The sequence below is a fragment of the Chrysemys picta genome, chromosome 14, assembly GCF_011386835.1.
Source record: "Chrysemys picta bellii isolate R12L10 chromosome 14, ASM1138683v2, whole genome shotgun sequence".
Taxonomy (NCBI): domain Eukaryota; kingdom Metazoa; phylum Chordata; order Testudines; family Emydidae; genus Chrysemys; species Chrysemys picta.
Genome location: NC_088804.1, coordinates 2,133,400 through 2,148,066, shown reverse-complemented (window position 1 = coordinate 2,148,066; position 14,667 = coordinate 2,133,400). Strand labels below are relative to the sequence as shown.

Below are 14,667 nucleotides of genomic sequence, written 5' to 3'. Positions count from 1 at the left end.
GAGGTTTTGAACCTGTTCAGTCTGATGCATCTGGCGCCAGCTGAATTCTAGGCATGGAAAACACTAGCTTAAGGTGGTTGAATTTTATTCCCCACCTGGGATTTTGTCCCTTAGAATCACTGGGGACATTAGGGTTTGTCCTTTTTGTTTTACCTTTTCCTCCATCCCTCCCTCCTTTCTCTTCATCTCTTACGTCTTCTGTCCTTTCCTCTGTTCCCCTCCCACCACCAGGAGGACTCTGTGTGTGTGTCGTGGGGGGTGCTCTGTAATGGGAACAGGGACAATTCTCCAGTGTTCTGCACCCCCTGCTGCTGGCCGAGTTTCTCTGTCCCTTGGCAATAAGACAGACTCTTGTTTTCACAGCCAGTCGATCGCCCAGTGCTATCACATTGCCTGCTGGCTGGGCAGGGTAACTCCTCAGGTCACCACCACCCTCTCCAGCCTGCCTTGGCTTTGGGGAGTGAGGAGAAGGGCGAGGGATGACACTGAACATCCTCCATCCATCGCTCCATCAGCAGAGCAAGTGAGTGGCATTAGGGTTTCCCGTTGGCGTCCCCTGTCTGTCTGGGGAGAGGCAGAAAGAGGGGGAAAGAATCTCTCCCAAAGGAGATTGGATTTGCAAACCGCCCCCAGGAGCCCCTCGCTCTCAGACTGGGGAGGGACTTCTCCAGAGCCGTCTCCAGTGTGTTTGGAAAGGTCCCAGCAATGGGGCTCCCAACCCTTCCCTTGTGGGAGACCATTCCCCAGGCTGAGCGTCTCTGAGCTGGGCCAGACCCTGTGAGCTGCTGAGCATGGAAATCAATGGGAAAGGCAGGGGCCCTGGCCTTGCTCTGCCTCGGGACTTTGATGTGAGGAATGGTTTCCCAGGAGAAGTCCGGACTCCTGGGTTCTGTTCCTTCTCTAGCCTGGGGGGGAGTGTGGCCTGGGACGGCAGGAGGGAGCTGCTTGTCCAAAGTGACTGAGCCCAGTGATGGAAAAGGAGGAGACTCCCCGGGCATTGCAGCCCCAGGGGTGACGAGGGGGAACGCTGGGAGCAGATCATGCAATGAACTCCTGCCAGTGCATGTAGATTGCATTATGTGCACCGCTGTGGGGGGAGGAAGAGCTGCTCTGGCTGGGGCAGGGATGGGGAGGGACCAAACAGGCTGGTTAGTGAGAGGCTGCCTTGACCCCAGACTCACGCCCGCTCCCCGCTCGGTTACAGGATGGCCAGGCTCCTGAGGATGTTCAGGAAGAAGTCTCTGCAGGTGGCCCCAGAGCCTGAGGGAAGCAGCTGCCATCTTCCCCAGGAGCAGAGTGGCTCCTCCGTCCCCACTGGCGGGGAAGGAGCTCCCGGCCAGGCCAGGAGGTGGAAGTGCCCAGCCTTCTGGCGGAGAAAACCCGCTCCCAGTGCAGGCTCCGAGGTGGGAGAGGCCAGGTCGAAATGGAGCTGGGCCAGGATGCGGCTGGGCAGGCAGGACCCAGCACAGGAGGCTAGCCGGACTGGGTGACTCTGGGACATGTTGTGTGGGCAGCAGCGGCCCCAGGAGCCCAGCCCTGATTCCCAGCAGGAGGCATCGCCTTGCCCAGTCACTGAGGACCTTCCAGCCTCCCCAGGGCAGGAGGTGGAGGATCCCTGTCCCACCACCAGCAGCTCGGCCCGCTCCCCATGGGACAGCAGCAGTGCCTGGGACTCGGGCAGCAGCGAGGCCGATGGATGCCGCAGCTTTGTTCCAGGTGAGGAGTCAGGCTGGGCTCAGGGAGAGGTGAGGGCCAGGCTGTGAACACCCTGGGCCCAGGCCCTCGATCAGTGCTATGGGGGCGGGTCCCCAGCCCAGGGGTCTGGCCTGAGCCACATGAACCCCACTGACACTAGATGCTGCCACTTTGGTCCTTGGTGCTCCAGTTGGGGGGAGGCACCTCTCAGGGAGTCCAGGACAGTCTGGGGGGGGGGTCTCTTTGCTATGGGCTCCTGAAGGAGTTGGGGCTGAAGGCATCACTGAGAGGGGGGAGTGTGGGGCCCGATCTGCCCTGGGTCCCGGTGGTGGGAAGGGGGCACATTGCCCCACCGTGCCCCTGTCCTTCCCCCGAGTGGCAGCAGGCGTCACCCTGTCCCCTTCTCTCCCTGGTGCAGGGACTGCCAGGGACTCAGGGGACGAGGAGGAGGAATGGGTGGACGTGGCCACAGAGGAGGCTGCTCTCAATAACAGCCGAGAGCAGCTCCAAGGCGGAGAAAAGGTACAAACGTACCCCAGCTGTGCTGGAACCGAGACTGTCCTACCCCTTCCCAGCACCTGACCCCCTGCAGAGGGTCTTGTCCCTGATGATCCACCAGCCCTAATGGGGACCTTTTTCCTCCATGATCTGGGACCCCAGAGGTGGGGGTGTCTGTCACACACCAGCCGGGTTTCCTCCCCCCACAGGCACTGTCCCAGTTCCTGACCCTGCTTGTGGTGGAGTGGTGGGTGATTTGGACAATGGGCGGGTCCCCACTATCCCCCATTCAGGCCTGAATCCTGCAGCTGCTGTGTGGGGGCAGGGAGGTCCCTGGCTAACTGGCTCTCTCTCCCCTAACCCCACTACTGGTGGGTGCAGGAGGAGGCCCAGCAGCTCGTGTTCCTGCACGCCATCCACCCCGCGTCTCGCTGCACAGCAGAGAAGGCAGGACACATTGGAGCCGCACTGCTGCAAGGCGGCTGTGGCAGAGAGGATTGTGGTGAGCAAGACACGGTGCCCAGCAGCTGGAGGAAAGACAGAGACATGGGAGGGGCAGGGGTCTCCCCAGGCCAATGGAGGGGGATTGTTGGTGCTGGAGGGGCAGCAGAGGGCAGGGATTGCTGGGGCTGAAGACTGGGGAGAAGAGACGGGAGAAATTCGGAGAGTGGTCACTATTGGGCAGGAATCGGAGGAGCGGAAGGTAGGTGGGGGATCCTGCTGGCTGTGTGGGGCCCTGGCTGTGTAATCTCCTCACTGAGAAGTGTCAGTGTGGCCCGAATCTCACACGCTCCTTTGTCTCCTTTGGGTCTCACAGGAGCGCATTGAGGAGCTGCCTGATAACTCTCCACCCGGCGCCATCCTCGCTAACTCCCTGATTGCTGTGGGCAACCTCAGGTACCGAGACCCTCCGGCCCGGTTCCCCTAACCCCAGTGCTGCTCAGGCCCAGGGCTGGGAGTCACTGCCCCTCCCACTCCCAGGTCACTGCCCAAGGGTGGCTCCTCTGGCAGAGGTGCGGGGAAGGTTCACTCTCTCCTGGCTGGGCTGTTCTTTTCACTCCAGTAACATTGCAACGGCTTTGGGGAGAGGCTCACTCCCAGGATCAGATACAGGAGGGGCAGCAGGGTCCAGGGAACAGGGGCTATTCCTGCCCTGCCACTGTCTGTCTGAGAAACCTTGGCCTTATCATTCCCTGGCTCGGTGCCTCAGTTTCCATTCTTGCCAGTCTGTGCCCATTTCCCTGCAGTTTCACCTGCGTGTTGGTGCCAGTCCCATCCCCGCACTGCACAGTCTAATGCCGGCTCCTCTCTCTTGCCAGCACCATGACACCTGCCGTGGAGCCAGAGCTGGAGACACACCTCCTCCGAGCTGCCCTGCATGCCTTCACCCTGGGCATGGAGAAGGACACCACCCAAGTGCAGGTAGATCATGCTAAAGTCATGGATTGAAGAGCCAGCTGTCATCCTGCCATGAATCCTTGCTAATTGCCTGCAGTGGGATGTGAATGAGAGAGGCCAAGATATGTGTTTGGGGTCTCACCAGTGCTTCCCAGAGACCCGTCTTCCCATCCTGTGGCAGGTGTAGCCCCAGTTTCCCTAACTCTGACCCATGGCTCTCCCTTGCTTTCAGGATCTGCCTAGGGTCTTGCCAGACCTCCTGGACGCCATGCTGGGGAACCTGCTGGCAGAGTCCCCAGACACCGACAGGCTCCAGTACATCTTGGAGGTGAACCCGATGAGAGGGGTGGGGGCTCAGATCCACCATCACCCTCCCTGAGTTTGACGTAAGTGCCCTCTGACCCCAGCTTCCTGACTCCAGGGGTAGGTGGGCTGGCTCCGACGGGCTGTAGGATCTGCTGCTGCAGGGGCTGTGGGTTAGGAGTGTTCCTCTTGGGGAGGCAGAGTCAGAGCAGAGAGTGAGCCTGGCTTGAGTCAAGTTCTTCTTGTCCTAGTTAAGTGGTGACTCTGGGCTTTTAAGGGGACTGTGCTCCAGGTTCATGCCTCCCTGTCATCCTGGAGCAGCTGGGGAAGCAAGTCCTCATGGAGGGCCCTGCCCACAGCCCTGTGCTCCAGGCTTCCTTGGGGGCAGAGGAAATTAAGGGTCTGGCTCTAGCTCCTATCCTCTAGCATCTCCTGCAGAGGGACTGAGGGGAAGGAGAGTCCTGGCCCGGGGGGGACTGGGAGCTGACAGGAAAATGCTGATGGAGTCCCCTCTCCCTCTCCCGTCCATTAGAACTCAGCGGAATTCCCCAGGATGGGTCACCACATGGCACAGCTAGCTCTGTCCGTCAGTGACCCAGCCAAGGACATCAGCCGGCAGACCAGGGAGGGGGTTTACCGGCTCTACCAGCTGCTGCTGCACCAGAGGGGTAAGGAACCCAGCTGGGAAATGGCACCTGCTAGAAGAGTGAGACTGGGACCCCAGCCAATTTCTCTCAGACTGACCCCGGCTGGAGGATGAGTCTCTCTATCTCTTTCTGTGTTCCACACCACGCCCTGCAATTCTGTTGGGCCGGGCACGCAGCGAGGACTCTGCCCACTGTGCAGCCACCAATGGGATTGGAAGGACACAAGCCCTGCAACCAGAAGGACAAATGTGTGTGTGTCTCTCTCCCTGTCACCTACTCCCTCCTGGGGGAAACCCAGCAGCTGATGGGGGACAAGGTGAGCAGCTGCATTAGACTCAGGAGATTGGGGCGGGGCGCAGGCCTCATTCCCATCCTGTGGCCATTCGCTGGCCTGGCACAAGGAGCCTGGTGGGGAATGAAAGGGAGAGCAGGTGCTCCTGGGAAGGGAGATGAATTCACCTCCATGAGCAGGAGCGAGCCAGCTTGTTCCCGGAGCAGCTCCACCCAGCTCTTTAGCCAGGCTAATTAATGACAAGCTTTGCCTCATCCCAGACTTATGTTCTTAGGACAGGGTGCTATCGCTCTTGGGAAGGGCAGGAGAGTCCCCCAAGTGCCCTCTGCGAGACTCTCCTGTCCCACAGGGCCGCACCCAATTCCTAGTGGTCTGGTGTCTGTGTCACCCGAGCCACCACCCAGAGTTGCTCCCATCACTGGCAGCCTGGGAGGCCAAGGACTGACGGGTGATGGCGTCTGACCAGGCAGGGCTGAGGCAAATGGGCAGGGGACGCTTGTCCTGCTGCTGGCAAGGCTGGACCCGTTCTGGAGAGAACAGGAGGATTCAGTCAGCAGTAGGGTTACCATGTCTAATAAATAAAAAAAGAGGATCCTCCATGGGCCCTGGCCCCGCCCATTTCCCCTCCCCCAGCCCCGCCCCAACTCCGCTCCTTCCCCGCCCTAACTCCGCCCCCTCCTCCCTCCCACTCCCAGCCATGGGGAAAGGGCTACCCCAGCGCTACCGGCTTCACGGTTTGCCGGGCAGCCCCCAGACCCTGCGCCCCCGGCCGGCGCTTCCCCAGAGCAGCTGGAGCCCGGGAAGGGAAGTGCCTGGCCCGTGGCTCGGGGTCCAGAGGCAGTGGGGGCTGCCCGAAGCCGGTAGCGCTGGCTCGGGCAGCTCGGCTCTTAAAGTCTGAGAGGGGAGGAGCGGAGCAGCTCAGCTGGAGCCCGGGAAGGGAAGTGCCTGGCCGGCGGCTGGGGGTCCGGAGGCACGGGGGGCTGCCTGAAGCCAGTAGCGCTGGCTCGGGCAGCTCGGCTCTTAAAGTCTGAGAGGGGAGGAGCGGAGCAGAGCAGCCGCGGGAGGGGAAGTGCCCGGCCGGCATTTTTCCTGGACATGTTTGGCTTTTTGGCAATGCCCTCCGGACGGGGGTTTGATTGCCGAAAAGCAGGACATGTCCGGGAAAAACCGGACGTGTGGTAACCCTAGTCAGCAGGGGCTGCCGATCCGTCCCATTCACCAGGGCTGCCATCCTGCGGCTTCAGCATTAGTGGCTGGGGTGACTTGGGGAAAGGTCTCAACCTCCCCACATCCCACTTCACTGCTGCCAGAATCCCTCCTGCCCCCCCGCTACAGTCCCCTCCCTACCCAACCTGGGTGGGGCTGGAGGAGAGGGGTCTGAGAACTTGAGCTGTGGATTGGAGGTGGAACAGCTGTCAGGGGCACTGAGGGGGAAGTGGCAGGAGCTCCCCGTACAAGGAGGGGGGTTGCCACTGGAGGTCACTAGGAAGGACAACAAGACTCCATCCTGGGGGTCAGGAGGGGGAATCCATCCCTCAGAGGTGGGCAGGGGCTGGGTGGAAATGCTGCTGGTTCCAGGGGCCGTTAATCCCCCCTGATTCCTCGGAGGCGTCTGAGTCTCAGACAGGTTCTCGTTCCCTTGCAGCATGAGGACGTCACGGCCAATGTGATGCGCCAGCTCCGTATCATGCGGCACTTGCACCAGGTGCCTGAGGCGCTGCAGGGCCTGTGCCTCTGAGGCCACCAGCAACTCCCGCTCTCTGCTGCAGGTACTGCTCTGGCTCTCTGTAAATGGGGAGCTAGTGGAAGGGTAAATGGAGCCCCCTGGCACTCACAGAAACCCTCTCCCCTCTCTGTGGAGCAGGGTCCTTTCCTCTGCCCCCAAATTCCTTCATCTGGGACAGGAGCTCTTTCCCTCTCACCCATTCCCCTCCCACCTTTCCTTGATCTACCCCCATCCCATTCCCCCTGCGCCCAGGCAGAGCTCTGCCTGCCCCATATGCAGAAAGGCCTGTGATATGCAGGGGGTCAGATTAGATGCTCTAACTGTCTCTTCTGGCCATAAAGTCTACTCATTTCTGAGAAACCGAGTGTAGCATTGGGAGCAGCCTCTGCTGTTTTACTGTCTAGCCAGCTTGCTTCCTAGAATGAACACTCATTGAGCGGGGTGATCCACAGAGAGTAGCTCAAACCTCCAAAGGGTCTGGCCTGTGGCAGGACATTAGTACTGCAGGGGAGGGGTGGGTGTGACAGTGACATCACAAAGGCCTTTTGCAGGACCTCAGCCTATTGGTCAAAGGTGCTTGGGAGGTGGTGACCTCACAGAGAGATGCTGACATCAGCCAGGCAGGACAGGGGCCCAGGACCAGGGAAACCTCTGAGTCCCCTGTAGCTTTCCTTCAGCAAGTCTCCTTCTCGAGGTCTCTCTTTGAGGACTGAGAGAGTATTAGGGGTCACGTACGTGAGCGCCAGGAGGAACCACTTTTGAGTTTTCTCCTTTCTTTTTCCTGATTTTACTAGAAAACAGACGTCCCTGTTTAGAAGGTAAGAGCCTCCGAGAGGTTTGGAACCTGTTCAGTCGGATCCATCTGTTCCACAAGTTCTTCAGTCCAATCCACTTCCCTAACTAATTTCCTTAATTTTTTAAAGTTAGCCCTTTTGAAAAAAAAAACCCTAGTTACAGATCTATTTTTGTTTACCCTTCCATTTAGTTTAAACTGAATTAGCTCATGATCGCTCAAACCAAGGCTGTCCCCTACAACCATTTCTTCTAAGAGATCCTCACTACTCACCAAAACCAAATCTAAAATGGCATCCCCTCTTGTTGGTTCAGCAACTACTTGGTGAAGGAATCCATCAGCTATCACATCTAGGAAAATCTGAGCCCTATTATATTACTAGCACTTGTCCTCCGGTCTATATCTGGGAAGTTAAAGTCTCCCATGATCACACAATTCCCATTAGTATTTACTTCATTAAAAACATTGAAGAGGTCTCTATCCCTATCCAAATCAGACTCTTGTTCTAACAGACAGCAACCCCCCCCCACCCCCGCCGAAAGGCAGAGATAGAGCCCAGGAATCGAGATGGTGGGGAAATTTCATTGAAACCGTTTCTGACCAAAAATCCTATTCAAACTAAACCAGTTTGTTTCTTGAAATCATAACAAGTGGCAATGAAAATTCTTTGTCACAATGTGTTAAATTGTCTCGTGGCACTCAAAGAGGAGACACTTAGATCTCAAAAATTAGATAAGATGCTTCGGTCTGAGCTAAGTAGTTGCTGCTCTTAACAATTGCAAAATAATACAATACAAATAAAATAAACTATTTCAGCCATTCTATTAGAAATAGAAATAGAAATAGAAATTAATGGAGATATCCCATCTCCTAGAACTGGAAGGGACCTTGAAAGGTCATCGAGTCCAGCCCCCTGCCTTCACTAGCAGGACCAAGTACTGATTTTGCCCCAGATCCCCAAGTGGCCCCCTCAAGGATTGAACTCACAACCCTGGGTTTAGCAGGCCAGTGCTCAAACCACTGAGCTATCCCTCCCCCCTATTATGTCCTAATCTGCTCTGAGTAAACATGATAGGACACCTCATCTTATGCACTGCTCCTAGTGACACTCTGCAATAGACTAGGGTTACCATTCGTCCGGATTTACCCGGACATGTCCTCCTTTTTGTGCTAAAAATAGCATCCGGGGGGAATTTGTAAATCACTCAAAATGTCTGGGATTTCCCCCCCCCCCCCCCCGGCAGAGCAGAGCGAGCGGCTGGGAGGGCTGCAGGAAAGTCACGGGCTGGACTCCGGAGCAGCTGTAGAGGAGCTCCTCCCCCCCCCTCCCTCCCTGCATTCTGAGCCGGCAGCTCCTCCTCCCCGGCAGCCCCGCGCCCCGCTCCCGCAGCACTGTGCAGGGCCAGGGACCGGGTTGTGTGTTGTGCTGGGGAGTGCAGCCACGTGTCCGGCTCGCACAGAGCCCAACACCCTGTTCTGAGCAGCAGGGTAAGGGGGCCAGGGGGCAGGAGAAGGGGCAGGGAGGTTCTGGAGGGGGCAGTCAAGAAACGGGGGGGGGGTCGGGAGTTCAGGGGGGGGCTTTTTGGGGGGAGTGGAGAAAGTTTGGGCAGTCAGGGTACAGGTAGGGGGTAGGGTCCTGGGGGGCAGTTAGAGGACAAGGAACAGGGAGTCTTAGGTAGGGGGTGGGGTTCTGGAGGGCAGGGGTCCCAGGAGGGGGCAGTCAGGGGACAAGGGGTGGGGGGCTGGGAGTTCTGGGGGGGAGCTGTCAGGGGGCGGGAGTGGGGAGAGGGATCGGAGCAGTCAGGGGACAGGGAGCAGAGGGGTTTAGATGGGTTGGGAGTTCTGGGGGGGGCTGTCGGGGGGTGGGGAGTGGTTGGATGGGGCGTGGGAGTCCCAGGGGTCTGTCTGGGGGTGGGGGTGTGGATAAGGGTTGGGGCAGTCAGGGAGGCTTAGGTAGGGGGTGGAGTCCTGGGGGGCAGTTAGGGGCAGGGGTCCCAGGAGGGGGCAATCAGGGGACAAGGAACGGGGGGAGGGTTGGGGGTTCTGGGGGGGCGGGAAGTGGGAGGGGCAGGGGCGGGGCTAGGGTGTGGCTCCTCCCGTCCTCTTTTTTGCTTGCTGAAATATGGTAACCCTACAATAGACCCAGCAGTCCTTATTTCCAGGCCCCTTCACTAACCACTGCTGCACACTCCCTCCCACAACTGGCAATTAGAACCAGGCCCTCATGTCCGGTTCCCCTGCTTTGAGAGGGAGTGTGCTCCGCTGGAGTGATTGGAGCAGGGAACTGGGAGTCAGGACTCCTGGGTTCCATTGCTGGTTTCCTATTGACCTGTGGGACTTGGGGTAAGTTGTTGCCCCCTCTAGGCTCTGTCCCCAGCAGTCAAATGGGGATTTCATACTTTCCCACTATTGGAAAGTGCTGGGAGAATCCCCCAGCAAAAGCTGCTCTGACAGTGCTAAGCAGCATCTGTTTGCTTGTGAGAATGTCCTATGGGACTGTGTCAAAAGCCTTATTAACACCAAGATAGATCACATCTACTGTTTACCCACCTCCACTAGGCCCCTAACCCTGCCAAAGAAGGAGCTAGGATTGGTCTGGAATGATTTGTTCTTGACAAGTCCATGCTCACTAGTCCTAAGAACCAAATTGTCCTGCAGGTGCTGACAAACTGATTGTTTAATAAGCAGAGGCTGCTCCCAATGCTACACTCGGTTTCTCAGAAATGAGTAGACTTTATGGGCAGCAGAGACCGTTAGAGCATCTAATCTGACCCCCTGCATATCACAGGCCTCCTGTCTACCACAATAGCTACTTTTGGGGCAAACACATTCCGGAAAGGCATCTAGTCCTTATTAAATGACATCAAGAGATGGAGAATCCACCACTTTCCATGGTAGCTTCTTCCTGTGGTCAATCATCCTTGCTGTTGAATATTTGTGCCTTATTTCTCATAGGAATTTGTCTCTTTTCACCTTCCAGCCATTGGGTCTTGCTCTGCCTTTCTCTGCTCGATTAAAGAGCCCTTTAATACCCAATATTTTCTCTCCATTAAGGCATTTCAACACTTCAGTGAAGTCACCTTTCAATCTTCTTTTGATAAGCTAAACTGGTTGAGCTCTTTCAATAGCTCACTAGAAGGCATTTTTCTCCAGCCCTCAGAACATTTGGTGGCTCTTTGCTGCCCCAGCTCCAATTTCTAGGACCATCTTTTTCAAAGGAGGACACCAACACTGGAGGCAGTATTCCAATAGCAGTCTCACTGCTGCTGCTGTCACCTCCCTATCCTACTCACGGCTCTGCTCCTATGTCTAATGATGGCTTTCGCCCTGTTCACCACAGCATCACACTGGGAGCTCATGTTGAGTGGCTTCTCCACTCTGGCCCCTAAATCCTTTTCAGAGTCACTGCTTTCCTGGATACACGTCCCCATTCTGGAGGTGTGGCCGGCGTGCCTTGTGGCTACGTATAGGACCTTGCATTGGGCTCTGCTCAAACTTGTTTTCTTTGAATGGGTCCAGCTGGCCGAATGAGCCAGATCGCTGTATATCACTGCCCTCTCGCCATCAGGAATTACCACTCTGCCTGTATTTTGTCACCCCCCAATCTTATCCGCAGTGATTGTATGTTTTCTCCCAATTCATTGATAATTATTTTAAAAAATTAGTCCTTGAGAGCTTCTTCAGACCCTTAGTACCCAGGACCTGCTCCCCACAGCACAGTGAGAAAGGCCGTCCAGCCCTGCTGGTACTTACGGGATAAGCACAGAACAAACACACTTTAGGAGCTGTATTGTCCATAGACTCTGAACAACATGTGGGGGTCAGCAGATTACAAATGCACGACAGACCTGTAGTGTAGACAGGTCCCAACTGTGTCTCGGTTTCCCACCCTGCTCTAAGTTTAGTCACAGCCGCCATGTCTTTTCCGCCATGTCCCTTAACCCCACGTCACTGCAGAAGAGAGATTTTCTGGTAGCCAGCTGGCTCTCCTGCATGTGGATGTCGTTCCAAAAGACGTGCTCTGGCTCAGTCCCATGCTATGGTTGGCTGAAGGAACCACTTGGTGACATTCTAGGCCCTGAGTTATACAGGAGGGGCGACTAGATGCACATAATGGTCCTTTCTGACCTGAACCTCTATCAATCACTACATTTTCTGCTGCTAGGAAGAGAACTCTGAACCTATTTTCTCTCATTCACTTTCAGTCGGAATAATTTCAATCCAGGCCAAAGGATTTCCTCTTCCATTGTGTCTTCAGCACCTTTGCGAGCAACCAGTTACTATTACCCACAGGTTACCAGTTTCAACCTGTCCCAGGGTGAGACGGCCAGGAAAGGGGTTGGAGCTCAACTGCACCTGGCCCAGGTGATGCAGCTCCCTAGGGTGAAGGGAATAAGTGTGGGGGTCACGTGACAAGACGCAGCCTGTGACTAGGACCCAGGCCTGCTGAGAGATAGAAGGGCAGCCTGTGCTCAGCCAGGAGAGAGACCCCAAGGGAAGCAGGCATGGGAGGGGCTTGGAGCGTCCTTTAAAGGTCAGGGACAAGCTGGGAAGGGGCCAGGCTGAGCACTAAGAACAAGGCCCTAGGAGGGAAAGACAGGGCAGTTTAGGAGATGGGGCAGATAGTCCAGTTGGTTTCGGCTCCCAGGACCAGACACCCAGAGGTGACGGTGATTGTCGGGGCTTCTGTCCTTCTTCCCCAGTGTAGATTTGATAGTGGAGAAGACTGATGCCGTAAGGGGGAAGTGAGTTACCCCAAGGTCACCCAGTGAGTTTATATCACAAATGCATACTCGGAAGGATCCAATAGAAACATGGATTTTCCAGTCTCTTCTTTCTAGGAGTCCCCAGGGCTAAGGTAAAACCCCTGCTGCCCCTCCCCATTCTGCTCACCTCCAAGATGTGCTGGAGTTTGTCTGTGCTGGGGGGTGCTGTCAGCAGGATCGAGAGCTCATCATCCATGTTCTCTGGGCAGGCCTTGCTCAGAGCCTGCCAGTGGAGGGAGACCAGGGGTCAGGATTATGGAACCTGGGGTGACACCTGCCAGGATGACAGCAGGCTCTGTAGTCCTTGCCCAGAGCAGCTCTCTGCAGAGGGCCTGGTGCACAGCAGTGTAGGGAACAGCCAAGCTGCTAGGGATGGGAGCTGGGCTTCCTGGCAGAGTCCAGCACCCAATGCCCAGCGTCTGCAAGGAAGGGATTCCCCACAGAGGGGCAACATCATCTCCCACACACAGGGAGTCTCCCCCTGACACTTGATTCATCCTATGGCCTGTTCCCATCTCTGCCCACCACACTCCCAACTCAGCAGCTCCAGCTACCGAAGGGAGCACGAACCAGAGGCCTTCCTGCTCCTGGGACAGAGGAGCAGGTTGATGATCTACCTCGATGTGAGCGTTGGCCTTCCCCATGCCCAGGGTCTAGACTCCATTCAGGGCAGCGCACAGGAACTGCGATTCCTATTCTGGATCTAGTGGCAGCTTCAGTTTGCTGGCAGGAGACTGTACATGAGACCTTGCAGTTGCGGGGGTGACACAGGCACTAACATGTGCATGGGAGTTTGAGCAACAGGGCAGAGGCCTGTGTGGGGCAAGGAGGGCAGGGATTTGGGAAGCAAGAGCAGAGGATCAAACCCTTTCTTAATGTGGGTCGGGATGATCCCCATTTCAAAGATAGAGAAAGTGAGGCAGCAGGTGGGAGAGTGACCTGGCCAGGATCACGTTACCGCTCAGTGGCAGGACTGCAAACAACCCGTTCCCTGACCTCCTCACTGGACGCTGCTGCCCCTCCTGTATGACCCCTCCAGCCATCCTCGCCCACAGGCCATCCCCACCACTCTCCAATACCAGGCTGTTTCCACAATGGAAGCAGGCTTGTAACAGAATTCACTCACCGATAGGTGCCCCTTCCTTCAAGGCCTGGGGTCACAGATTTCTTGGGCTAGCACGCCCACCAGCAGGTTTTTGGCTGGGAACTCAGCCCTTCGGCCAGGCGACCATCTTTTAGTCCCACTCCTTCCTGGGTCGCGCTCATCCCAAACTAAAAGTCAAAAAATTTCTTTATCTGAAACAAGATCCTCTGTCCTTTGGGGGTTTTTCCTCAGCCTGACTTTGGCTCGGCCTGCCCTTGCTGGCCTTGGTAGCCCTTTCTATGGCCCTGTACATCCCCTTCCTTAGAGACCGTGGGAGAACCAGTCCTACCCTGGATTCTAGGTTCTGCCCCAAGGCCCTGTACCGAACAGCTAGGCCTGCTCCTGTACCTTTGTTGCGGTTTCCCCTGGTTTCCCCTCAGCTGGAGCTCACTCTGTAATCCATTTGGCCTAGCTCCAGGCTTTATAGCCCACAAGCCAAGCCCCCCGTTATATACCCTCCTCCTTAGAACCTGGCCCACGCGGGGGCAAGTTCTATTCTTCTCCAAGCTTCATCCCTCCTCATCTCATTGCTGTCACCGGCTGCGCGCTTGTACAGCCTGTGCGCAGTGTCTGCAGCTCCACTGCCAGCTCGCTCGGGGCAAACCTTCTCTTCTGCAGTATCCCAACGCTCTTCCTGCAGCCACTCAGTCTCATGAACAGCTGCTTGCAGAGCCTCTTCTGAAGCCTTTAGCGTCTTCTGTTGCCTTTTTGCTACTGCCGCTGCATATGCCAAAACCTTTTCGGTCATGGTCTGAGAACCCACCATGGACTGCTCCACCCTTGTGTTTGTCCCTCCTCCAGTCTGCTTCATCTCTGGGCCAATCATTTTGTCCTTCATCTCCCTGCAGCACCCGACAGGGTGTGTTGGTGGAGGGTCTGCAAGGTCCATGGCCACCCCAGCCACCTCCACCTTGCCTGCCTCATGGGGGTTTGTGTCAGAGGACACCTTCTCCTTTCTTTCTACCTTCTTAGGGCCCTGGCCCCTCGTTCAGCCACTCAGCAATTTCCTAAGCAGGCCGTGTCTTTTGATATGGCCTGCTTCTCTGCCCCCAAAACAAAGAACTCTTGCTCCCATCTTGGCAATAGGCCATGCTTGTACACTTTCTCATGCCCTTCTCCCTGGGCTAACCTTCTCAGCACAGCCCAGGCATGCTCTCCTTCTCTGCTCTTTTTGTCCATGGGCATAGCAGACCCTGGGTTGATTTCTCTTTGCAGGATCTCTCACAGGTATTGCTGCTGCTGCGTCTGTAGCTCCACCTGCACTTCCTTCTGCGTCTGTTGGTTTTCTAGGAGCTGCTGGAGAAACCCCTAGATCTGCTTTGGCTGCTTATCCAGTCCCTGGAACTGAAGTGGGAAATCCAGCGACCAGCTTGGTCCCTTGATACACCTGCTTGGGGGAGGGATA

General features: G+C 56.4%; 1 protein-coding gene across 3 annotated transcripts; it reads left to right on the top strand.

The window, feature by feature from the left end:
- The first annotated feature begins 1,207 nt into the window (after positions 1-1,207).
- LOC135975720 (uncharacterized) lies at positions 1,208-8,902 on the top strand. 3 transcript variants are annotated; one of them, XM_065567778.1, is made up of 7 exons: positions 1,208-1,716; positions 2,114-2,217; positions 2,575-2,695; positions 3,011-3,090; positions 3,513-3,615; positions 3,824-3,919; positions 4,427-8,902. In XM_065567778.1, the coding sequence occupies exons 1-7, from the start codon at positions 1,693-1,695 to the stop codon at positions 4,652-4,654; spliced, it is 756 nt and encodes a 251-aa protein (XP_065423850.1). In that variant the 5' UTR covers positions 1,208-1,692; the 3' UTR covers positions 4,655-8,902. The 3 variants fall into 3 exon arrangements, with proteins under 3 accessions (XP_065423850.1, XP_065423848.1, XP_065423849.1); XM_065567776.1 differs by lacking the exon at positions 1,208-1,716 and having other exon boundaries at positions 1,782-2,217; XM_065567777.1 differs by lacking the exon at positions 1,208-1,716 and having other exon boundaries at positions 1,782-2,217; positions 3,824-3,977; positions 4,427-4,560.
- The last annotated feature ends 5,765 nt before the right edge of the window (positions 8,903-14,667 follow it).